Below are 26,583 nucleotides of genomic sequence, written 5' to 3'. Positions count from 1 at the left end.
TTGCTGGAAGGTAGAGAAGGACAAACTCCTTATAGCATATGATATAGGCTGGAACGTCACCGAAGTGTGTTGCTAGAACTCTTTTGTGAATGTAGCTCTTTTTTCACAGTATCTAGAAGTAAGGCACGCTCTTTCCTGGGCACTGGTGACAACATGTATGTCACTCGTAGTACTTATTCTGCCAAAAGCTGGCACTGAGCAGAGCTCTTGGGAGTCTTACATGGCCGTAAATGGGAGGGAAGGGATCAGGGACAGCTTTTAAAATGGACTTTTATTCAGCTTAAAGTCAAACAGAAGGGTACAACCATGCTTGTAGATATCTCTCTGTGGCACAGTTCCAAGGAAAAGAGGTCTATACTGATGCTTAACAGTAGTGTTTCTGTATTAAACTAAATAAAGTCTTTGCAGTGTATTTCATACCAAATTGAACTTTAAAAAAATATATCTTTTATCAGTGTTGTTGCTTCACAAAAGTATATTCAATTTAAATATGATTGTTCTGAGATAAGGTAATTTGGGGAAAGAGGGGCTTTGTATTCTCCCTGTTTATTTTCTCTTTGAGTTATTTCTTTGAGTTTTCTTAATGTAGAGTAAAATGCATTTATAAAATAACTTTTGCAGCCCATCAACTGTAGAGATTCTTAGCTACCCCATTTGCTATTTCTTTCTATTTATCCTTTCCCATCTTTTGTGAATTTTTACAACGGGACCCTCTCCTGCTTCCTTGACCTATCCCTGATGGTGGTCATCTATCTTGGCTGAGAGCTTATTAACTCTTAGTCAGACACAAGGCCAAAAGTTGAGGAAATGATCTTGACAAAACACATTGTGGTATAAAACCCTGTCTTGTTAAATTTGAAAAGGTTCCTTGATGGAGATGCTATCCAATCTAAGCCCCACAGAATACATAGGAATTACTAGGTGGAAATGGGGGCAGGAGCACTGCAACATACGCAAAGACCCTGATGCCAAAAGAACAGGGGACAACTGGGAAACTACTGGTAATTTTGTATGGTTTACGAGTAGAAGTAAAAGGTAAAAAAGCATTATAAATGAGCTGGAGAAAGAAACTCCTAAGGGCTCTAGGCATGAAGAAAAGGGGTTCAGCTTTGTTTGGAGGGCAGGTAGAAACCATCTGGGGATTTTAATCTGGGGAGTAACATATTCCAATGTATACCCTAAGAGGTGTCTTTGGCAAAAGGTGGAGAATAGTTTGAATAGGGTATTTTAGAGAAAAATAAGAACACTGATTTTCATAATGTGGTGCTATTGTTGAATACTTTTTGGTGGGATACTATAGTTTTTAAAAATCTGAAATCTGGATCATTTAAATAGAGCACAATGATACATATATAAAATCTATGCTAAAAGACAATCCTATTCAAACTTGGCAAGCCTGGAATCAGAGCAAGCAAAAGTCTTATGATCATATGTCATTGCTCCTTGTGCATGATTTGTGTGATTGAGACAATAGGCCAGAGAATCTTCTCACCAGACATGTGATGATGCAGTTTTATCAGAGCAAAAATGATTACAAAAGAAATCCCCTCTTCTCCCAGAGGGTTGTATGTTAATTAAAATTTCTAAGTGAAGAAGGGTGCATTTATTTAGAAAGCATTCTTTAGTACCTGTAGAATTCTCAGGAAGAGAAGGAAGACCATTGAAAATCACAGCTTCTATTTTTAAATTAATTTCTTCTCTAGATCAAAAACTTCTTGAACGAGTAAATTTGACCATGAGATTATTTCACTAATACAGCTAACTGATATGAGTCTCCGTTTCTACATGATCAAAGTAGACTACAAAGAACTAAAAATGCTTTGTCTGAAACAAAAACTGTAGCTCATTATCAATGAAAAGATTCAGAGTCCCTTTCAAAAATTTCTAATTCAAAATCATCCCTTCAAAAGTACAAATGAGAGATGGCATTATTGAAATTGGAGTCAGAGAAAATAACTTGAAGTTAGCTTTTAACTATTGCCTTACTACTCCATCAAGTAGTATGAGGTCAAAAATAATTTTTCCATCAGCTGGAAAAATTTTCACAAAAAATGTGCTTATATTCCCAGCAATGACACAATTGACACATATTTTTTAAAAGCCAGTGCTAAATATTAATACAATTATATTGTTTACTTTTAACATTAATTAATATTAATAAATAATATTTCATTTTCAACTTATTAAATTTTCTTAATTTTATGTTTTCTTTTTGGAAACTTCTGATAATTTTATATGTAAGCAATTTATATTATAATAATTTTTACTGTTTATAATTTTAAGAATTCAATTACACTTGTTTAAAAATATGTTGCTAAATATTATATTTGAATTGTGTTAAATGCTTAGTGTGAAAAATTTTGTTTACTAAATCCTGAATTTCATTTTGCAAAAGTAGATATTGAAATACCAGTATTGGCATTTTGCTCTGGTGTTGCTTTTATTAGGAAAAATGTTAAAAGGCCACTGTTTTCATTCATAGATGATGGCAGGTTGAAAATAGATAATGGTGATTGGGAAGCCAGAGAAATTTTTTTTTTTTTAACATCTTTATTGGAGTATAATTGCTTTACAATGGTGTGTTAGTTTCTGCTTTATAACAAAGTGAATCAGCTATACATATACATATATCCCCATATCTCCTCCCTCCTGCGTCTCCCCCCCACCCTCCCTACCCCATCCCTCTAGATGGTCACAAAGCACCAAGCTGATCTCCCTGTGCTATGCAGCTGCTGCCCACTAGCTATCTATTTTACCTTTGGTAGTGTATGTATGTGCATGCCACTCTTTCACTTTGTCCCAGCTTACCCTTCCCTCTCCCCATGTCCTCAAGTCCATTCTCTACGTCTGTGTCTTTATTCCTGTCCTGCCCCTAGGTTCTTCAGAACCACTTTTTTTTTTTTTTACATTCTCTATATATGTGTTAGCATACGGTATTTGTTATTCTTTCTAACTTACTTCACTCTGTATGACAGACTCTAGATGCATCCACCTCACTACAAATACCTCAGTTTCCTTTCTTTCTATGGCTGAGTATATATGTGCCACATCTTCTTTATCCATTCATCTGTCGATGGACACTTAGGTTGCTTCCATGTCCTGGCAATTGTAAATAGTGCTGCAATGAACATTGTGGTACATGTATTTTTTTGAATTATGGTTTTCTCAGGGTATATGCCCAGTAGTGGGATTGCTGAGTCACATGGTAGCTCTATTTTTAGTTTTTTAAGGAACCTCCATACTGTCCTCCATAGTGGCTGTATCAATTTACATTCCCACCAACAGTGCAAGAGGGTTCCCTTTTCTCCACACCCTCTCCAGCATTTACTGTTTGTAGATTTTTTGATGATGGCCATTCTGACTTGTGTGAGGAGATACCTCATTGTAGTTCTGATTTGCATTTCTCTAATGATTAGTAATGTTGATCATCCTTTCATGTGTTTCTTGACAATCTGTATATCTTCTTTGGAGAAATGTCTTTTTAGGTCTTTTGCCCAGTTTTGGATTGGGTTGTTTGTTTTTTTAATATTGAGCTCCATGAGCTGCTTGCAAATTTTAGAGATTAATCCTTTGTCAGTTGCGTCATTTGAAAATATTTTCTCCCATTCTGAGGGTTGTCTTTTCGTCTTGTTTATGGTTTCCTTTGCTGTGCAAAAGCTTTTAAGTTTCATTAGGTCCCATTTGTTTATTTTTGTTTTTATTTCCATTTCTCTAGGAGGTGGGTCAAAAAGGATCCTGGTGTGATTTATGTCATAGAGTGTTCTGCCTATGTTTTCCTCTAAGAGTTTTATAGTGTCTGGCCTTACATTTAGGTCTTTAATCCATTTTGAGTTTATTTTTGGGCATGGTGTTTGGGAGTGTTCTAATTTCATTCTTTTCCATGTAGCTGTCCAGTTTTCCCAGCACCATTTATTGAAGAGATTGTCTTTTCTCCATTGTATATCATTGCCTCCTTAATCAAAAATAAGGTGACCATAGGTGCATGGGTTTATCTCTGGGCTTTCTATCCTGTTTCATTGATTTGTATTTCTGTTTTTGTGCCAGTACCATACTGTCTTGATTACTGTAGCTTTGTAGTATAGTGTGAAGTCAGGGAGCCTAATTCCTCCAGCTCCGTTTTTCTTTCTCAAGATTGCTTTGGCTATTCGGGGTCTTTTGTGTTTCCACATAAATTGTGAAACTTTTTGTTCCGGTTCTCTGAAAAATGCCCGTGGTAGTTTGATAGGAATTGCATTGAATCTGTAGATTGCTTTGGGTAGTATAGTCATTTTCTCAATGTTGATTCTTCCAATCCGAGAACATGGTATATCTCTCCATCTATTTGTATCATCTTTAATTTCTTTCATCAGTGTCTTATAGATTTCTGCATACAGGTCTATTGTCTCCTTAGGTAAGTTTATTGCTAGGTATTTTTTTCTTTTTATTGCAATGGTAAATGAGAGTGTTTCCTTAATTTCTCTTTCAGATTTTTCATCATTAGTGTATAGGAGTGCACGAGATTTCTGTGCATTAATTTTGTATCCTGCTACTTTACCAAATTCATTGATTAGCTCTAGTAGTTTTCTGGTAGCATCTTTAGTATTCTCTATGTATAGTATCATGTCATCTGCAAACAGAGACAGTTTTACTTCTTTTCCAATTTGGATTCCTTTTATTTCTTTTTCGTCTCTGATTGCTGTTGCTAAAACTTCCAAAATTATGTTGAATAATAGTGGTGAAAGTGGATAACCTTGTCTTGTTCCTGATCTTAGTGGAAATGATTTCAGTTTTTCACCATTGAGGATGATGTTGGCTGTGGGTATGTCATATATGGCCTTTATTATGCTGAGGTAAGTTCCCTCTATGCCTACTTTCTGGAGGGTTTTTATCATAAATTGGTGTTGAATTTTGTCAAAAGCTTTCTCTGCATCTATTGAGATGATCATATGGTTTTTCTCCTTCAATCTGTTAATATGGTGTACCACACTGATTGATTTGCATACACTGAAGAATCCTTGCATTCCTGGGATAAACCCCACTTGATCATGGTGTATGATTCTTTAAATGTGCTGTTGGATTCTGTTTGCTAGTATTTTGTTGAGGATTTTTGCATCCATGTTTATCAGTGCTATTGGCCTGTAGTTTTCTTTCTTTGTGACATCTGTGTCTGGTTTTGGTATCAGGATGATGGTGGCCGCAGAGAATGAGTTTGGGAGCATTCCTCCCTCTGCTCTATTTTGGAAGAGTTTTAGAAGGATAGGTGTAAGCTCTTCTCTAAATGTTTTATAGAATTCACCTGTGAAGCCATTTGGTCATTGGCTTTTGTTTGTTGGAAGATTTTTAGTCACAGTTTCAATTTCAGTGCTTGTGATTGGCCTGTTTATATTTTCTATTTCTTCCTGGTTCAGTCTTGGAAGGATGTGCTTTTCTAAGAATGTGCCCATTTCTTCCAGGTTGTCCATTTTATTGGCATATAGTCACTTGTAGTAATCCCTCATGATCCTTTGTATTTCTGCAGTGTCAGTTGTTACTTCTCCTTTTTCATTTCTAATTCTATTGATTGAGTCTTCTCCCTTTTTTTCTTCATGAGTCTGGCTAATGGTTTACCAATTTTGTTTATCTTCTCAAAGAACCAGCTTTTAATTTTATTGATGTTTGCTATCGTTTCCTTCATTTCTTTTTCTTTTATTTCTGATCTGATCTTTATGATTTCTTTCGTTCTGCTAACTTTGGGGTTTTTTTGTTCTTCTTTCTCTAATTGCTTTAGGTGTAAGGTTAGGTTGTTTATTTGAGATGTTTCTTGTTTCTTTAGGTAGGATTGTATTGCTATAAACTTCCCTCTTAGAACTGCTTTTGCTGCATCCCATACATTTTGGGTCATTGTGTTTTCATTGTCATTTGTTTGTAGGTATTTTTTGATTTCCTCTTTGATTTCTTCAGTGATCTCTTCGTTATTTAGTAATGTATTGTTTAGCCTCCATGTGTTTGTATTTTTTACAGATTTTTTCATGTAATTGATATCTAGTCTCATAGCGTTGTGGTTGGAAAAGTTACCTGATACGATTTCGATTTTCTTAAATTTTCCAAGGCTTGTTTTGTGATCCAGGGTATGATCTTTCCTGGAGAATGTTCCATGAGCACTTGAGAAGAAAGTGTATTCTGTTGCTTTTGGATGTAATGTCCTATAAATGTTAATGAAGTCCATCTAGTTTAATGTGTCATTTAAAGCTTGTGTTTCCTTATTTATTTTCATTTTGGATGATCTGTCAATTGGTGAAAGTGGGGTGTTAAAGTTCCCTACTATGACTGTGTTACTGTAGATTTCCGCTTTTATGGCTGTTAGCATTTGCCTTATGTATTGAGGTGCTCCTGTGTTGGGTGCATAAATATTACAATTGTTATATTTTCTTCTTAGATTGATCCCTTGATCATTATGTAGTGTCCTTCTTTGTGTCTTTTAGTAGTCTTTATCTTAAAGTCTATTTTGTCTGATATGAGAATTGCTACTCCAGCTTTCTTTTGATTTCCATTTGCATGGAATATCTTTTTCCATCCCCTCACTTTCAGTCAGTATGTGTCCCTAGGTCTGAAGTGGGTCTCTTGTAGACAGCACATATATGGGTCTTGTTCTTGTATCCATTCAGCTAGTCTGTGTCTTTTGGTTGGAGCAGTTAATCCATTTACATTTAAGGTAATTATCTATATGTATGTTTCCTATTACCATTTTCTTAATTGTTTTGGGTTTGCTATTGTAGGTCTTTCCCTTCTCTTGTGTTTCCTGCCTAGAGAAGGTCCTTTAGCATTTGTTGTGAAGCTGCTTTGGTGGTGCTTAATTCTCTTAGCTTTTGCTTGTCTGTAAAACTTTTAATTTCTCTGTCGAATCTGAATGAGATCTTTGCTGGGTACAGTAATCTTGGTTGTAGTTTTTTCCCTTTCATCACTTTAAATATGTCCCGCTACTCCCTTCTGGCTTGTAGAGTTTCTGCAGAAAGATCAGCTGTTAACCTTATGGGGATTCCCTTTTGTGTTATTTGTTGCTTTTCTCTTGCTGCTTTAAATATTTTTTCTTTGTATTTAATTTTTGATAGTTTGATTAATATGTGTCTTGGCATGTTTCTCCTTGGATTTATCCTGTATGGGACTCTCTGTGCTTCCTGGACTTGATTGACTATTTCCTTTCCCATATTAGGGAGTTTTCAACTATAATCTCTTCAAATATTTTCTCAATCCCTTTCTTTTTCTCTTCTTCTTCTGGGACCCATATAATTCGAATGTTGGTGCATTTAATGTTGTCCCAGAGGTCTCTGAGACTGTCCTCAATTCTTTCCATTCTTTTTTCTTTATTCTGCTCTGTGGTCGTTATTTCTACTATTTTATCTTTGAGGTCACTTATCTGTTCTTCTGCCTCACTTATTCTGCTATTGACTCCCTCTAGAGAATTTTTAATTTCATTTATTGTGTTGTTCATCATTGTTTGTTTACTCTTTAGTTCTTCTAGGTCCTTGTTAAATTTTTCTTGTATTTTCTCCATTGTATGTCCAAGATTTTGGATCATCTTTACTATCATTATTGTGAATTCTATTTCAGATAGAGTGCCTATTTCCTCTTCATTTGTTTGGTCTGGTGGGTTTTTACCTTGCTCCTTCATCTGCTGCATATTTCTCTGTCTTCTCGTTTTGCTTAACTTACTGTGTTTAGGGTCTCCTTTTTGCAGGCTGGAGGTTCGTATTTCCCGTTGTTTTTGGTGTCTGCCCCCAGTGGCTAAGGTTGGTTCAGTGGGTTATCTAGGCTTCCTTGTGGAGGGGACTGGTGCCTGTGTTCTGTGGATGAGACTGGATCTTTTCTTTCCTGTGGGCAGGACCATGTCCGGTGGTGTGTTTTGGGGTGTCTGTGACCTTTTTATATTTTAGGCAGCCTCTCTGCTAATGGGTGGGGTTGTGTTCCTGTCTTGCTAGTTGTTTGGCATAGGGTGTCCAGCAGTGGAGTTTGCTGGTCGTTGAGTGGAGCTGGGTCTTAGTATTAAGATGGAGATCTCTGGGAGAGCTTTTGTTGTTTGATATCACGTGGAGCTGGGAGGTCTCTTTTGGACCCACCTCAGAGGCACAGGCCTGACACCTGGCCGGAGCACGAAGACCCTGTCAGCCACACAGATGAGAAGAAAAGGGAGGGAGAGAGAGAGACAGAGAGAGAGAGAGACAGAGAGAGACAGAGAGAGAGACAGAGGGAGAGAAAGAAAGAAAAGAAAGTTATTAAAATTAAAAAAATGTTTAAATTATTAAACATATAAAAATTAAAGTGTAATAAAAAAAATAAGAAAGAAAGAAGAGAGCAACGAAATCAGAAAACAAATCCACCAATGATAGCAAGCACTAAAAACAATACTAAAAAAAAAACAAAAAACGGACAGACAGAACCCTAAGACAAATGGTAAAAGCAAAGCTATACAGACAAAATCACACAAATAAGCATACACATACACACTCACAAGAAAGAGAAAAAGGAAAAAAATATATATATATATAAAAAGGAAGAGAGCAGCCAAATCAATAAACAAATCTACCAATGATAAGAAACTCTAAATATTAAACTAAGATAAACGTAAGACCTGAAACAAATTAGATGCAGAAAGCAAATCCCATGTCTACATTTGCTCCAAAAGTCTACCGCCTCAATTTTGGGATGATTCATTGTCTATTCAGCTATTCCAGTGATGCGGAGTACATCAAGTTGATTGTGGAGATTTAATCCACTGCTCCTGAGGCTGCTGGGAGAAATATCCCTTTCTCTTCTTTGTTCGCACAGCTCCTGGGGTTCAGCTTTGAATTTGGCCTCGCCTTTGCATGTAGGTCCCCTGAGGGCATCTGTTCTCCGCTCAGACAGGATGGCGTTAAAGGAGCAGCTGATTAGGGGGCTCTGGCTCACTCAGGCTGGGGGGGAGGGAGAGGTATGGAGTGCGGGGCTAGCCTGTGGCGACAGAGGCCGGCCTGACATTGCGACAGCCTGTGGCACGCTGTGCGTTCTACCAGGGAAGTTGTCCCTGGATCACGGGACCCTGGCAGTGGCGGGCTGCACAGGCTCCTGGAAGGGGAGGTGTGGATAGTGACCTGTGATTGCACACAGGCTTCTTGGCGGCTGCAGCAACAGCCTTAGCCTTTCATACCCGTCTCTGGTGTCTGCGCTGATAGCCGCAGCTCGCGCCTGTCTCTGGAGCTCGTTTATGCAGTGCTCTGAATCCCCTCTCCTCGTGCACCCTGAAACAATGGTCTCTTGCCTCTTAGGCACTTCCAGAATTTTTCCTGATTCCCCCCCGGCTAGCTGTGGTGCACTAGCCCCCTTCAGGCTGTGTTCACGCAGCCAACCCCAGTCCTCTCCCTGGGATCTGACCTCCGACGCCCGAGCCTCACCTCCCAGCCCCCGCTTGTCCCGGCGGGTGAGCAGACAAGCCTCTCAGGCTGGTGAGTGCTTGTCAGCACCCATCCTCTCTGTGGGAATCTCTCCGCTTTGCCCTCTGCACCCCTGTTGCTGTGCTCTCCTCCATGGCTCCGAAGCTTTCCCCCTCTCCACCCCCCCGTCTCCACCAGTGAAGGGGCTTCCTACTGTGTGGAAACTTTTCCTCCTTCCCAGTTCCCTCCCAGAGGTGCAGGTCCCGTCCTTATTCTTTTGTCTCTGTTTTTTCTTTTTTCTTTTGCCCTACCCAGGTATGTGGGGAGTTTCTTGCCTTTTGGGAAGTCTGAGGTCTTCTGCCAGCCTTTAGTAGATGTTCTGTAGTTGTTCCACATGTAGATGTATTTCTGATGTATCTGTGGGGAGGAGGGTGATCTCCACATCTTACTCCTCTGCCATCTTGAAGGTCTCCAAGAAATTTTTTAAATTAGACAGAATCTGCCAGACTTGGCAATTTGGGGGATATGGTGTATACAGAAAAAAGAAGGGGAAAGAAGGATACTCTGGTTTCTTGTATGAACTTTGAGTAAATGTAGTTATGAACATTACCATTCACGTGGAGAGGGAACGTGAGAGAAAATGGAGGAAGGAGGGGAGAGGAAACAGAAGAACAAGCAAGAAGACAAAATAGCAAATAGTATCATTTCAGAAAGTGCTACAATTTCAACGATTAAATAAGTGTTTAAAATAGTTCTGATGAACCTAGGGGCAGGACAGGAATAAAGACACAAACATAGAGAATGGACTTGAGGACATGGGAAGGGGAAGCTGAGACAAAGTGAGAGAGTGGCATGGACATAAATACACTACCAAATATAAAATAGATAGCTAGTAGGAAGCAGCCACATAGCACAGGGAGATCAGCTCTGTGCTTTGTGACCACCTAGAGGGGTAGGAGAGGGAGGGTGGGAGGGAGACGCAAGAGGGAGGAGATATGGGGATATATGCATATGTATAGCTGATTCACTTTGTTATAAAGCAGAAACTAACACACCATTGTAAAGCAATTATACTCCAATAAAGATGTTAAAAAAACAAATAAATAAGTGTTTGAAAAATCATAGACCCTCCCCCTGCCATTTCTATTCTGTTTTATGCACCAAATGCACTGTGATGGATTTGGCATCTCTTCTGGGGCAGCAGAGTCTAATTGATGACATGGTAAAGCAGACCATGAATGACAAACAACAGGAGGCTCATCACAGTTCTCCCTTCAGTTTCTTAAACCTGTGCTACTTTGAATCTGACCAGAGCCAGTTCCCCCACTGTTTATTGCCAGTAAGTGAGGTTAAGAGTAGTTTCTAAACTTACAGTTAGGAAAGCAGTGTATGTATGTGGAGGCCTGGTACACGCTTGCATTCCTATCATGGGAATCTGAACATATTTTACCAGAAAGATAATTCTCTGCAGTGATTATTTCTATAGTATCATTAAGACATTCCTTTGTATACATTATAGATTTAATAACCTGTTAATATCTGATCAAGGAACCTAACCACTTTTATCTGGAACTTGGAATACATTGGGAAAATGCCACTTTAAAAATCTAGTTAGAAAATAATTTATGAACACTAATTGGAAATTACTAATGTGAAGTTTGAAAGTTTTGTTACAATGGGTCTGTTTTAAGAGCATCAGAGTAAATCACACTACTCTAATTCGTGTAAAGGATATTATACTCAGAATTGCTCTTTACCTTTTAGCTTGTGAGCACTTTAATTTCTGATTTTTTTTTTTTTTTGCTACATCTTTAGAAATTCATGTTATAGTTAATGTGGAAAAAATAGTGTATATAGCTCTCTCCCTTCCTATACCGAATTTGAAGATTCTAAACTCTGAAGCACTTAGTGCTTCTAAGCACTCTGATATTTTGTTATTGGCTTATTTTTCCCATGTTTAAGGCTCCTTGAATTGTCAAATAAAAATGACTTCTGAAGTATTAGGACATTTTTAGGTCCTACTGTGAACAAGCAATGTAGGCGTTTTCTTCTGAATTTTATTTCAGATGTCTCTACTGCAGGACCTCTTGGCACGGGAAGCACCACCACCAGTACCACCCTTCGGACCACAACTTGGAGCCCAGGCAGGAGTACCACCCCATCGGTGTCAGGAAGAAGAAACCGGAATACCAGCACACCATCTCCAGCAGTTGAGGTACTTGACGACATTACCACACACCTTCCATCAGGATCATCCCAAATCCCAGCTCTAGAAGAGAGCTGTGAGGCTGTGGAAGCTCGAGAAATCATGTGGTTTAAGACCCGTCAAGGACAGATGGCAAAGCAGCCGTGCCCTGCAGGAACTATAGGTAAGTCTGTCCTACAAAGCTGAGCTAAAAGTGTATTGTTACCTTGGCTTGCTTTCCTAGTTATTTTTTTTTTTGGTCACAACGTAGTTTTGTTACTTAACATTTGATTAAATTCTGGACTCAGCTAAATTACAATTTATAACCAAGTATTTTCAGAGTTTGAGAATGCAACCTGAAGAAGTCACAGGTGAGAATTTGGTGGGCATACCTGTGAGATAAATAGTTTTCACCCATGCTGTGAGGTCAAATTACAATTAAGCTATGGATGTCCCAGCTACTCCAAAGAGCCAGCTCACCTATGCAACAGCCCAGAGTGAATCACTGGATTGGTGGGAGCTAGTTCTCATGCTTGTCACCAATTTTCAAATGTTTATTGCAGAAAACTAGATCGAGGACTTCTGTATTAGATGATCGTTGAAACTACCTAACATTTAACAAAAGAGAAGATCTGACTATCCTTTATTACCAGTCATCATAGCTGTCCTTTAATAGTTGGAGCCTCTTGACATTGTCAGGGATGATGCTGGCAGGAGCCAACCTCCTCTTACACAACATCCACTAGAGGGATCAATCCTGCGTTGTTTTCTCTAGGAGGTAGTCAAGAACTAGATAGCTCTCTGTCCCCACACCTTTTTCTTTTCGCTGATGTGATTCATAATATCACCAAATGGTAACCATATTATTATTTACCATTTTAAGCCAGAAATAGTTTGATTTCTTATTGTTACAGATACAGATTGATCTTATTGTTACAGATTCTTATTGATCTTCATAAAACTAATACTTGACACCCTGCATAAAATTTGCATTATTGCATAAAATGTGTAAATAAAACAAATGCATTATAGACGTCACTAGACTAGCATTGTTAGGGGCTGTGATTTGGGGTGTTATTGATTTGGTTACTTCGATAGGTTTGTCTTAACAAAGTTTCAATGTGGAAATGTCCTTCTGAATTCCATGGTATATGAAGTGGTGGGAAGATAAGAAGATATATAAAAGTGCACATTTAATTTGTTTTCATCAAAGTGTTTAAAAATATTCTGAGATCTTCCTTCCCTTTATGAAGGGGCACAATATTTAGTTCCAAAGTTTTCTGCGGTATTGGAATCAGAAAACATTTGGAACTTTTCTCTTGGCGCTGTCCCCTTAGTTCTGGACCTCAGTTCCTTTATCTCTAAAAGAGAAATAATAACAGCCCCCCTTTCTTCAGATGTTTGTTGTAGAGGTTAGTGAAATACTGTATTTGAAAGCAGTTTGCAAACTACAAAGCAGTACGGAAATATGTCACTCTTGTTCTGTGAAAATTGAGAAAGAGATTTACAGGAAACCTTCTGAAGCCCTCCCTCCCAGGTGACTGTGCTTACTCTGCGGTCTTCTTTTTACCCTTTCTCTGTCCCCTCTGCTGTGCCCCTGTTCAAGGCCCACACAGTCTTTTCTCACCTGAATTATTGCAATAGCTTCCTCACAACTTCCATATCACTCCCTGAAATTCATCCTCCATGCTGCTGCCACAGTTATCTTTCTACAGCCTAAATCAGCCCATTTGTCTCCTCTGCGTAATGGTCTTCATTGATTTTCCAGCACCTACAGATGACAGACAAGGGCATTTATGATCTGGCTCTGCCAGCGTTTCCAACTCCATTAAATACAACTTCCCTACCCAGTAGACCTCAATTCAAAACACTTGATGATTCCCAAAGACAGCATACTTTTCCTTTGCCTGGAATGCCCTTACCCACCTTGTTTTCCTGAAAAACCTGCAAACTGATTCCTTTAAGACTCAACCGCTACCTTGCCTCTGAAAACTCAAGCAGTAAGCCCCATGGAGGCAGGTACCACATTCATCTAATTCATGAAGCTATTCCCTGTACCTGGTATAGTTGTCAGCAAATGCTTTAAAAACATTGAGTGTTTGTTGTATTATGTTTCTCTAATGCTAGTTGCTTGCTAGGCACTGTACATGGTGTTTTAATAGACATTACCTCAGTTTAATGATCATAGTCTTACCTTTGCTCATATTTGAACATATTATGGATATAAAGTCATTATAAGAAAGATGGTTTGAATATTTGAAGCAGACCTATTTCTCTCATTATTTTAGGAGTATCAACTTATCTATGCCTGGCTCCTGATGGAATCTGGGATCCCCAAGGACCAGACCTTAGCAACTGTTCTTCTCCTTGGGTCAGCCATATAACACAGAAGGTAAATCGTGTCACTGACAAGGAAGGCTTTGCCAGATCCAGATCCTCTGTTGTTGATTATAACTGCTGAAAACAAAATAGTCAATAATTTTTTTAATTAATGTGGAAAAAATTCTCCACTTTATTTTAATTTAAGATTTAATGACAAGCCTAATATGCTATGAGCTAATTCTAGGATTTTGTTGTTCTTAAAGGGGAAATCCATGTACTTCCTCTAAGCCAGGCAGTATTGCTTATAATAATTTTATTATTAATAAAATTTTTATGGTATTATGAACTACAGATATAAAAGTCCAAGAGGTATTATAAATCAAGCAAGCAAAAGCTTCTAGCATATATACATATGGATTTTCCTGTGGAAATAATAATTACAAAAAAAAAAAGAAGTCTACCTTTGGAATCTTAATCCATTTGATAAATGTTCTGTAACCTAATCATTTATCAGTGTTAAAAGTATACACATGTGTGACAGAATCTTGCAGACTCAAATTTGCAGGGCTTATTTGGTTGCAATATGTTGAACATTTTTATTATTAATGCACTGTGGGGCTTTGAATTGATTTCATTGCAAACAGAGACCAGATGTGCATTTATGCCAAAAGGGCTATGGGATGAATCCTTATTATAGCAATTTGTGCGGATTTATGCACTCTTAAAATGGAGAGTCCTTCTATGTTACATTAGCTATGCTGAGGAATTTCTGAAAGAGATTTTTCCTGAGAAATATTACAAATGATGGCCTTACTAAAAGCCTCTCTGTGCCATTTGCTCTTTTCTCTATTTGTTTTTAACCAGGCTTATCCTCAATAATATACTGTGCAATAATCCATAAATATCTACCCAGTAGATTGTTTAGCAGGTGAGCCATAACCATCTATTTACCCTAAATCATGGAAGAACAGTGGTTATATTGACTCCAGTTACCCTCTTACATGTGCATCTCCATACTTGTTGCTATTCATTATGATGCTTCTCCAGTTTCAGTACTGTTCCTGCCACAGTTTTTATGTCCTTTGATTTTATTACAATGTAGCTCAGACCCCAGGGCAAGTAACTCTTCCTGGATGTGATCAGATTAAAAGATCAGTAGCATATCTCCTTACATTAGCAACTTTTAAAAAATATTCCCTACATACTAAGCCCGGGGGGTTAATATTAATTCAGTAATAATTCACCTAGAAAGCTGAGTGTTTTCATGATAATTCCTGAATACGGTTGGCCTATTTCCTTGCAGAAATTACTGGTGACTTTAACTGATAATGATGCTTAATTCTTTTCTTTCCTCTGCAGACCTGCTAATCTTGTGACAAAAGGCACAATTCCTTGCAAAGAGCAGACAGCTCTTGCCCATTTGATTTAGGGATGGAATGTTTTTGTTTTATAGCAAGTATGTTCTGTTCTTTTGGAGCATTTCTGTGTAATCCTGTAGCACCTGTAAAATTATGTTGTATTATAATTATATTAAGATTATACAATTTAGAGAGTTGGAATTTATAATAATACCTTAGCTTGATTACTTATAAATTTATAGAATTGTCAAAAGTATAACAGGAGGTTTTTGAGCCCTGTGAATTGGCTTATGTAACTATTGCCAGGTCAGTGCTGGAGCTGGTGTTTAGCTGGGTCTACCTTTATCAACATGTCACATTTAGCCACAACACAGGCTACACTGTGAATAGATCATGATGGCCTTTATATCCCACACCCACTTACCTAGTCTCTCTTCACTTCTCTCCACTCTTTTACTTATACCTCCAACTATTTATGCTATTCATTAAACATAAATGATAGTTGAACAGGTTATCACAAACTCCGACACTTTCAACTATTCACATCGTAAGCTTCTGAGAGAGAATTTGTAGGCACTGTCCACAGAGTTATTTGTCCCTATTTTCTTTCTCTTTTTTTTTTTTTAAATACATTTATTTACTTATTGATTTTTGGCTGCTTTGGGTCTTCATTGCTGCACGCAGGCTTTCTCTAGTTGCAGCAAGCGGGAGCTACCTTTCGCTGCAGTGCACAGGCTTCCCATCGCATTGGCTTCTCTCTTGTTGCTGAGCATGGGCTCTAGGTACACGGGCTTCAGTAGTTGCGGCTCGCAGGCTTGGTTGCTCCGTGGCATGTGGGATCCTCCCAGACCAGGGCTCGAACCCGTGTCTCCTGCATTGACAGACAGATTCTTAACCATTGCACCACCAGGGAAGTCCTATTCTCTCTCCCTCCTTCCCAAAGCATCTTCCACAGAATTCATCCCTTTGCTCATTTCCTCCCTCAGTACCTGAGTCCCAAAAACAAACAGATGGAACCTTTGAAGAGGGTTTGTTTACAGTGACATTTGTGGGAGCAGAGGTGAACTGCAAGGGATTGAGAGGAACCCAGAGCTAGTAACAGGGATGGAGCTGTTCCCAACCCCAGGCCTCTGGTTGCCAGATCAATGGAATGACGGAAAATTGGTAACAGGGTATCCTTGAGGGGAAAGGTGACCTATAGACAAGAGACACAACCTAGCCTCAGGCAACTTTTCAGAAAAGATCTAGGGCAATAAATACTCTGATCTCAACCAGTCACCTCTTCCACCCTCCTCACCTGCCCAGCCTCACCACTGGCCAAACCCAAACAAAAGCCAGAAAAGAGGGGTGCTCTTACTAACATCATGTAAGTCCACCTCCCGGGGCAGAGAGAAGGATGGAGGAGGATGGAAAGAGGCCTTCCTTGAATTAGCAGATGGAAAGTAACCAGCAGAGTTCACAGTTTTTGCTTCCCTTCTCTCACCCCTCCTCCCTTTCCCATCCCCCTCTCTTTCTCTCTTCACCGCCCCTCTCTTCCCTCCTTCCTTTCCCTTGTTCCATCCTCCTTCCTCTGTTCTGACCTCCCCGCTTTTCTTTAGTTTGTTGGTTATGCCAGTGTGAAAAAGTAAAAGTGAAATAGGTACCCAGAATGATTTGTTCCTTCCCTCCTCTGCTCATTGTGGTTCAGACTTTTAAAATAGAGTAACACTTGTTACCCGCAATAAAAGCGTAGATGAAAAAAGAAAAGAAGGGGTGATTCTCTCATTTAAACAGTGTATTCAGTTTTCCCTCTGCAAGTTTGTGGGTGAACGTACCTTGGAACATGAGGCCCGTCTCTTATGGCTTTATAGTGCCTGTGGGGAATTCCTGAGGGCTTTTAAGGAAAGACCACCCTGGATCGCAGTCACTGCATCTTTCCCATGGGAGGATCTTTCATGTTGTTATTGGTACTATTCACTCACTGTGTGTCAGGCACCACTGTAGACAGCAAGTATATACAAATAAATGGATCAGGATGCTTTACTTTAGTTGGAAAAAGCAAACCTTAAATTTTCATTTTCATTAAGAAATGAGTAATGTTTTTTTCCCCTACAGTCAGGCCAGGAGGGAGAAAACAAGCAAAGAATCTTGTTGGTTTATGACTCACAAATGAATTTAGGCCACTTACATACTGGTGAAATTATAGATTACATTTTGAGTGATATTAAAGAGTAGATTACATTTCACTAGAGAAAATGTAAGCCTTTAAAGGCAGAAGAAATTTGTTACAAACTGGCCAGAATACTTTCATAATCATGAGATTTAATAATTTGTATAGACGGGGAAAAGCAGAAGTTGTACAAAAAAGTGCAGTGGTGGAGTGTAGGGGCAGAGAGGGAGAGAGATTGGTAGGTGGGTGGGTGGGTGGTTGGATGAATGGGTGGACAGAAAGTTAGGTACAAAGATAAACAGATGATTGGATACAAAGATAGATTAACTAGATAGTGAGATCAGGTACATATGTCTTCAAATTAATGTTTTAAAAATATGTTTCTGGTCATATTGGAAGCCAACAAATTAGTTTAGAGCTCTGCCTTCTCTAACATATGTGGTAAAATATCCTGTTTTCTCACATTTCTTAATGACTGTTTGCTGAAATCATAGACTCTGGCTTCAGCCTGACCTCTAGCTTGGACTCAACTTATCAAAAAGGAGTTTATATTTTCTATTTTGCATACCTTTAAAGAATTCATTGCACTTTATAATCCCTCCTGTCTTGTTTCAATTGAAAATTGTGGAATTAAAGTTGTGAAGACATTCCGTATTTATTTACATGTAAAGTAAGGTCTGCTTCCTACTTCATTACCTGGTCCAACTATTATAGGAAAAAGATATGCCTGAATTGTTACTGGGAAATAGTCTTATTTCTAGCAAACTGAAATATCTTTTCGTTTGTTTGCACACAAACTACTGACAGCTTTTGAGATAATGTAAGATTCTTCCTGCATTTTCTAAAGAAGGATGTGAAGATCTAGAAATGATGTTGCTGTTTTACAGTATAAAATAAGCCGGTGATTTGTTCTGGAAGACTGGTTGAATCCTGTCATCCAGATCTTAATTACTCCATTCTTTAACGTCTGTAGATCTACTGTGGAATGAAAGTAAATTGCTTGTTAATTTGATCAGAGATTAGTGGAATTTCCACATCTTCAGGCTCATTTAGCCTACATTCAGTTGTAAGCTAGAAGCATTTTATTGTTTATATACCTACTTGACTCAGATTTATAGAAAAATAGGCAGATCTTTCAAAGAAATAGTAGCTTTGTACTTAAACAATATGAGTAACTTCTTCATGAATTGTTTTGACACCTGATTAATATTTGATATAGTAAATCCCATAAAATGTCAAAGCTTATTTCAAAGAAAACTGTTTTTCCTTGTGTCAAAATTTGAAATGCAAATAGTATCCATCTCTGTCATAATTATTATCCTTAACTACAGCTGCAGGGTTTTCCCTCCCCTATTGAAGCCCTAGGTATAAACCCACCATTTCAATACAGGCACTAATTTACTAATCCTCACAAAACTCATAAGATTTCTCAGTGTGCATGTACTTATTTCTGAGAAATAACTTTAGCAGAATAAAAGAAATGTTAAGAGATAGACATTGTAATGATGTCTTTAAGCTAGAATATATGAAATAACTATTTCAATCCTGCCTCTTTGCTCAGAAGACTTGAGGCAGATTCAAGATATGTGTATATTTTTGTATGGAAATAAGATAATAACAGTGGTGAGAGAAATAAATAGGACAATCAGAAAGAAGAGTAGCTTCTGGATGCCCCTGGAAAGAATATGGTTAGTGAAGGCCTGGTCTGATAAGGCAACCTTTGAACTGAGCTTGAACCTTGAGGTCACAGTGACTATGAGAGGGTCCAGTTGATGGCACCACTGCCATTAACAACAAGAAAATTGGAGATGACTCTTGGTGCCTCCCTTTCCTTCCCCTCACACATCCAATCAGATAATAGGCCTCTCAGGGTACTTGTAAATCTCTCCCAAATCAGGCCAGTTGTCACTTTTCTTCACTGCTACTACCCTTAATCCACAACAGCTTCTTCTACTGCTGCGGCAGTAGAAGACCTCACAGCAGGTCCCCTTTCATTCACTCCTGAACTCTTTAATCCATTCTACTGAGTTTGATTTCAAATATAAGACTGATTAGCCCACTCCTATTTAGACTCTTTAGTACATTCACATCACTCTTAGCACAATTTTCCAAAATCGTCATCATGACTTCCAAAGTGGGACTACTCAATCTGCTCCTTGCTTACCTCTCCAGTTGCCTAAACCCCAGTCACAAGTGCCCTTTGTGCAGCACCCTTAAGACTCCCTGCCCCCCTCTCCTAAAAGCTGCTCTCTCTGCCTGGAAGCTCCTGCCCTCATCCCAAGCTAATTCCCTCTTTTCTATTTCATCTCAGATTACACATTCTTTCTCAGAGAAGTATTTCCTAAATTATTCCCTAACTTCATACACCAGGTTAAAATGCCTTTAAACTACTCTACCGCACTGGGATTCTGTATTGCCCTCAAAAAAACTGAAATCAAATTCTTGTGCAGTTAATTTATTGATAGCCCTTCCCTTACTAGTACGTAAGGTTATGTTATTGGGGACCATTTTATCCCGAGACTTTAGCATAATACTATTAGAAATTCAAATTTTGGTTAAAGAACAAATGAACATTTAGACTGAAGGAACAATTGTTGAAAATATAAATAGAGATAGAGCTATTCTATTTTTTAAAACTAGATATGTATATTTAATACATACAGACACACAATTTGTGCTATGTAGGTCCCAAATTGAATTCTGAAGATAGAAAAATGTGCTTTTTCTTTCTGTTCTGCCTTTAGTACCCTGTCTTCCCAAACCATGATTATTTAGACTTCGCTTTTTATATAGCATCTTCTTGGCTCTCTCTCCCCACCAGTCCCCACCAGAATTTTATCTTACCAAGTCACCCTCAACTTATCTTTTAACTTTCAACTTATTGTTACTTTCTGTTGCTTTCCCACCTAATTTCCAGGTGTTTATTACCCCTGTACTATATTCCAATAACACCCCATATACATTCTGTTATTATAATTGCATTGTTGAATTAGTATTATCTGCCTTTATGCACCCTGCCCCGCAATACCAACTAGTAGAACGTGAGATTCCTGAGTGCAAGAGCCACATATAACATTTGTCTTTATTTCCTTAGGAAATACCAAGTGTCCAAATGATTGTTGAATGAATGAAAGAATTTTACTATGATTTCTTCAATTTTAAGAGGAAGAGAGGATCATAATGAATAACTGGTTATATTAGTTCTTATTTTACTTTAAAAACATGCTTATCACATTTTTATTCTAAACATTTTTATAACTTATTTGTACTTTAGGTTTTTTCTTACAACTTTCTTGTTGGTGAACATTGAGTTCCAGAGTTCTTTTGGGGGATTAATTAGATTTATTCTTCATAAATAAACACTTGAGTGCTAAAATGTAGTTACTATTTTTAAGATAATCCACTAGTGATTTTCATATTTGACTCACGGTTTTACAACACTACACTATCTGCTATTGACACATATATAGGCAGCATCATTATCTTTTATGTTGAGAGCAGTAATATTTTGACTTATTAGTCATTTACATTTTCAACTTTCTCATTACTGTACATAAAGAAAAAGTTTAAATTTTTATATTAGGGAATTACATAAGCCTCCTTTTTCATCTTATCATGTCCTACCCCAATGTTATAATAATTAATAATTGAAGACTATGTTTGTACAACTACACAGAAAAAGAAAAGAAATTGAATTACAATGTGAAAATACCTATTTTTTTGTTTGACAAGTAATTTTGTTTTTTATAATGTTCCCTGATAGCTGTAATGAAAGGCAGTACTTGCATCTTTAGTTTTGAAGATGATGTATGAAAGAAAGCCTATTATCTACTTTAGTAGGTCTCAGCCTTTTTCCAACAGCGCCCGTTTAAGTGAATCAAAAGACTCCAGAGGTCCATGTGCCTTGACATTTTCTCATAGAAAAAATATTATGTGGTAATAAAGGCATAGAAGAAAACAATACAGTAATAATGATAATAAAACATACAAGTGCATAATGCTTAACAAAGTAAAACAATAGTAATTCCACAAATAGATTCATTTTTATAAGAATAGCGTAGGTGGGAAATTACAACAAATGCAAGACTCTATGAATGGTGGATGTGGCATCTGTCACCCCATTGATCTCCAGGGTTGATTCGACTGATCTGGCTGGCTAGGCGGGTGTCCCCTTCCACCCTCACCGCTCCACGTGCATCCTTTCCAAAGCTGCTCGCTTGGTTGAAGAGGATGACCTTTCCCAATAGAGGAGGACCATTCTTCAGTCAAGGGTATATGAGTAGGTGCACTCCCTTGCTAGAACCTAAAATCAAGCTCTCAAGGTCCATTTGTAGGAGAACATAGGGTAGTCAAGCTTCCAAGACTCTAGACATATCCAAATGAGGTGCTGCATGTGGCAGTCTGCCTTTCTATAAAAAAAAAAAAAAAGACTCTATGAGTGGTGCATTGATTAAAAGAATATCCCTTTGGAAAATGATAGGAATTCCAGCTATCTGGATACTCATGTGCACAGGAGTTTTGCAACATTGCCAAGCAATTGTATCAGGTGTTCAGACTTACTGATGGAATATTGAATTTGAATGCTTCATGAGTACTAGCATTTCATCAATTTAATTAATGAATATTGAATTTTATAAATCATTAATTGCTTTACTAGATTACCAGTAAGTAGCCCTAAATTATATGTAATGATTAAATGTGTGGATTATAATCACATTTACGTCACTTTGTGACCACTTAAAAGTACTTTCATGATCCATCAGTGGGTCTACATTGACTTTGTTACACACTTATCCTTGAACCTTACAATCTATTCCATTTGGTCTTACAAGTATCTCAGGTTTTCAGGTCCTGACCATAATTTACAAATTCAATAAATTTAGTGCAAGTGTTTTTTTATTTTAAGGGTTTCTAAAAAATACCAATTAACTATATAATAATACTTTAACATATTCTTCTTGTAATACACTTATATAGTCTTCTTGTAAAATTTAAACATTGAAGAAAAGGATTTGTTTTTTGATTTCCATGTTTCAGATTTTGTTCTATGTGTTTAAACATATACACATATATATATAAACATAAAATATTTACATATAATATTTATTTTTCATAGGTAACATGTTTATATGCTACTCAAGTTGTGTGTTCATATTTCACAAATAACATGCCTATATATATTAGCATATAAATAATTTTTATACTTGCATTTATTTTAACTCAATATTACATGTTGAAGATTAACGTTAACAATATTGTTCTCCTTCATACTTTTAAACGGTTGATTAATATTCCATAGTATTTATATACATGAGCAGTTTTCCACAGTCATAACCCATTTTGTTTTATAAGCAAGCTAGAATGAACATCTTTGAACATATCTCTTTCATAACAGTGGGATTATTTTTTTTATGGTTGATAGTGATAAGAGAAATCTCTGTCTTATACCGTCTTCACATTTCAGAGTTTAATAGACACTAGTAATTTACTCTACATAGGAAGTATGCAAATATACACATTCAGTAGTAGTTTATGATGGTCATATACATTTTTACAAATCTTTGCCAACACTTTGTTATTAAACTATTTTTATGTTTTTGAATTAGGATTTTTCTGTATACTTGAGAATGTGATTGTTAACAATTTAGTTATTCCAATTTCTCCAATTTATTCATGTTTCTTTAACATTCAATACCGCTAGGGATTTATTAAGCATCCCTGAGTAGATAGTGATAACCTATTTGACTAAGAGTTTTTGTTGTGCCCCTTATAGCTTTCTGGATAGCCATTAGGAAGATAGCCTTACAAAGAGAGGACCTTTCTGTTCGGGATTCTAAGTTCTGTATTAGACTGTGTTAAAAATAGAAAAAGAGAAGAAAAGAAAATTTTCTAAATAACGACACTATTATATATTTAAGTAGTAATAGAGCAGGCTAAAGTCAGGAAAGATACGTGCCAAACCATTAACAATCTCTGGGAAGTGGGAATATATAGAGGCAAAAGAAGAGACATTCATGATTTTTGCATTGCATACCTATATCTGTATTGTGTAAATGTTTTATAATCTTATTTTAGTCTATTAGTTTAAAAATGATAAAGGACATGATAAATTGGGAAATCACACTTACTTTCTTTTTTTAAGTTCCCCAGGCCTTCCTTATAAACTAATATATATTCCTGTCTTCTTATTACCCAGAGCTATCATATTTGCTCAAGTAATCATAGGGTATTAGTCTATCTCTTTTAACATCTTTGGATTGTTGACAATTTGAAAAATTCTTGTAGAATATACTTGAAAAAGCAGCACGTACTTTCAGAAAAGGAAAGTGCTAGAAACTAAGCAATAGTTTGCTACCTAGTACATTGGGAACAAAATCTCTTACTTAGTAAGAAGATGAAGAGCACTTTGAAAAGCAGGGATTTTATTTGGAATTAAATTTTCACAGAGTTTAGCAGCCAGTGACTATTTGTTGTGAACTAAGTGCTAAACTAGGCATAATGGAAAATTTGTACTGGCCTCTGTCAACATCCAATTTAGAAATGCATAGAGAAAAGTCATAGGGCAAACCTTTAGAAATGCATAGAGAAAAGTCATAGGGCAAACCAGATGGGTAAACTAAGAACAATTTCTAGAAGTTAGACTCCTCAAGAGGAGCTTCCTAAAGGCATGAATTTCAAGTTAAGTATTGAAGAAAATAATGGATTAGCAGGAAAACTTAAGGAATGTATACCAAGTAAAGATGGGGTTTAATAACTTTCTTGCCTCAGTGATTAAAACATATGCAAAAACAATTGTCCAAAGAAACCAATAAAATTACTTATTTAAGATCTCTTTCCTTTTTGTTCTGTTTTCAAAATTGTAGTTGAAATCTGGAGAGACGGCTGCCAACATTGCTAGAGAACTGGCTGAACAGACAAGAAATCATTTGAATGCTGGAGATATCACTTATTCAGTCCGGGCCATGGATCAGCTGGTAGGCCTCCTAGATGTACAGCTCCGGAACTTGACCCCAGGTGGAAAAGATAGTGCTGCACGAAGTTTGAACAAGGTAAGGACCTTAGTTACATGTATCTTTAAAGTTGTAAAATCAGTGAGACTTCCCTGATTAATTTCTTTCTTTCCATAAAATCAGATCATTCTAAAGAGAATTGCTAGCTATATTCAATTCACTTCACTATTGCAGTATAATAATGACCTTATTTGACTTTCAATCTAAGGAACAATAACTGATATCTCTCTATATGTATTTTGCATTTACAATTCTATTTTCCATAGTACTCTTTTGTATACTAAATTCTGACAGGGTTAACTTAATATAGATAAATGCCATTTCTTTTGGGGTTTTTTTCCCTTTCAAACCTTTATATTAATATAATTAACAGTAAAACAAATGTCTAATCAACAAGCAGAAATTTAGAAAATAACAATGAAAAAGGATATTAGTAATACATTATAGATTTTTTAAAAATCATTTAACCTAATTAATATTACATTAAAAAAACTCATAGGGCAAGTATTTGTTTTAATTTTTATTTCCTTTTGATTTTTTAAATTACTGATTTTGTATCATTACCATTATAATTTAAAAGGTTTAAATGTGTTTCAGCAACTTTGAATTGTAACTAATAAAAATAATTTATTTTTTAAATTTTAAGGAATTTTATGTATTTTAATTTATATTTATAAATCTACTATATATTTATATACATTATATACTCATATATAAGCATTTTATATATAACCTATACACATGTAAGCATTTTATTTACATAAGTATGTAAAATATATTTAATATATTTATAAAGAATATCATTTATTTATGTAACAAAATATCACATGGTGAAAAGATATTAGAATGCTGCCATCAGATAACATGTATTCCCTGAATGGCATTTTTGTAGTAAAGATGATCGGTTATTGAAACTTGATTTTAAGGTCTCAAATGTCAGTGATAATCTTATTACTTAAAAAAGCAAGAATTTGGCAGTGACGGTCTAATGTCCTGTATGGAATTCACTAAATGAACATTCCCCTTTAGAATGAAAAAATAACTTTGCAGACTGGTCTTTATTATGTTTATTTCTTTTCTGTCTTATTAGACTAGGAGTCTCACTCATGAGAAGGAAGAATTTTTTTTAAATAATAATGGTTCGACATTAAAAAGCTAGATATTTTATCTGTCAGTTTTTCCTGCAATTTCATCCTCAGAAAATAGATTCAGTTTTATCAATTAGATATAAATTATTACTAAAGTTTTTTTCATGCTGAGCAAAAAGGAGTTATTTTTGTCATTCATATTCCTGATAGAATCTCAACCAAGCCGCTGGCAGAATATAATCCACAGCTGCCTGTGTAATCTGGGCATGCTGTGATTTTAATGTGTTATTACCCAGGCTGACTGGAGGCTATTAATGAATATTGCTGCCAGCTATTGTTATCATAATGTACTGGATATAGTCATTTCTATTAATGTTACATATCCATACCATTACTTGTTATAGCAATACTTTGTATCTTTATTTAAAAATGGTGTCGATGTCTGGCAATATCAGGTAAAGCTGGCAATTAATGTCACATTCTAACTAGCTACAGCTAATCAGCTTGCCTAGTCTGAATATCAAATAACTACATAATGGACAAATTTTCATTTGTGAAGCTTTTTAATGCTCTCTTTTGTTTCTTATTTGGCTCTTTTCAACTGTTTATATAACGTGGTTTGTTATATGTTAATTTGCATGATGGGGTAAGAAGATGGGAGGGCAGAGGTTATTCACATGCTTCCTGGCTTGCTCTCATTTCCTGTGGTTCCCACTGTTCCCTGAAGCAGTTTTAACCCATCAGATTTGCAAAGTCAACTTGGTACAAATCAATTGTGCTCCACATTGAAATTCTGGAGGGTTTAGAGACCTGCTAAACCAAAATGAGAGTCAGTGATCCAAATGACAGTGCTGACAATTTACTTGCACTCATTCCTCAATTATTTCTTCAGAGGAGTAACTGCTCTATGCTCATTGAAGAATGCATGAATTAAAGTGGGAGAGTATTAGCCACACAAAAGGCATCAGAGTAACAGCTTCTTAAAACTGGGTAATTTTCTCCTTGAACAATAGAGGCTACTGAAGGAAAATAATAGGGAAAAGGAGGAAAACTACAATCTTAATTTATAAAATTTGCAGTCATTTATTTAAACAGAGCAAATATATGTA

General features: G+C 36.7%; 1 protein-coding gene across 6 annotated transcripts in view; it reads left to right on the top strand.

Moving 5' to 3' along the window:
- ADGRL3 (adhesion G protein-coupled receptor L3) overlaps positions 1 to 26,583 on the top strand; it is a 563,136-nt gene that overhangs the window by 388,559 nt on the left and 147,994 nt on the right. For 3 of the 6 annotated variants that reach the window (XM_068542874.1, XM_068542872.1, XM_068542870.1), the window contains 3 exons: positions 11,429 to 11,731; positions 13,836 to 13,939; positions 24,240 to 24,425. In XM_068542874.1, coding sequence (XP_068398975.1) covers positions 11,429 to 11,731; positions 13,836 to 13,939; positions 24,240 to 24,425 — 593 coding nt within the window. The remainder of the gene's footprint in view (positions 1 to 11,428; positions 11,732 to 13,835; positions 13,940 to 24,239; positions 24,426 to 26,583) is intronic. The other 3 variants (XM_068542873.1, XM_068542871.1, XM_068542875.1) reach the window with 1 other exon arrangement.

Source organism: Eschrichtius robustus, chromosome 4 (assembly GCF_028021215.1).
Source record: "Eschrichtius robustus isolate mEscRob2 chromosome 4, mEscRob2.pri, whole genome shotgun sequence".
Classification (NCBI taxonomy): domain Eukaryota; kingdom Metazoa; phylum Chordata; class Mammalia; order Artiodactyla; family Eschrichtiidae; genus Eschrichtius; species Eschrichtius robustus.
The sequence above is the reverse complement of the archived record's forward strand: the minus strand, read 5'-3'. Positions and strand labels throughout refer to the sequence as shown.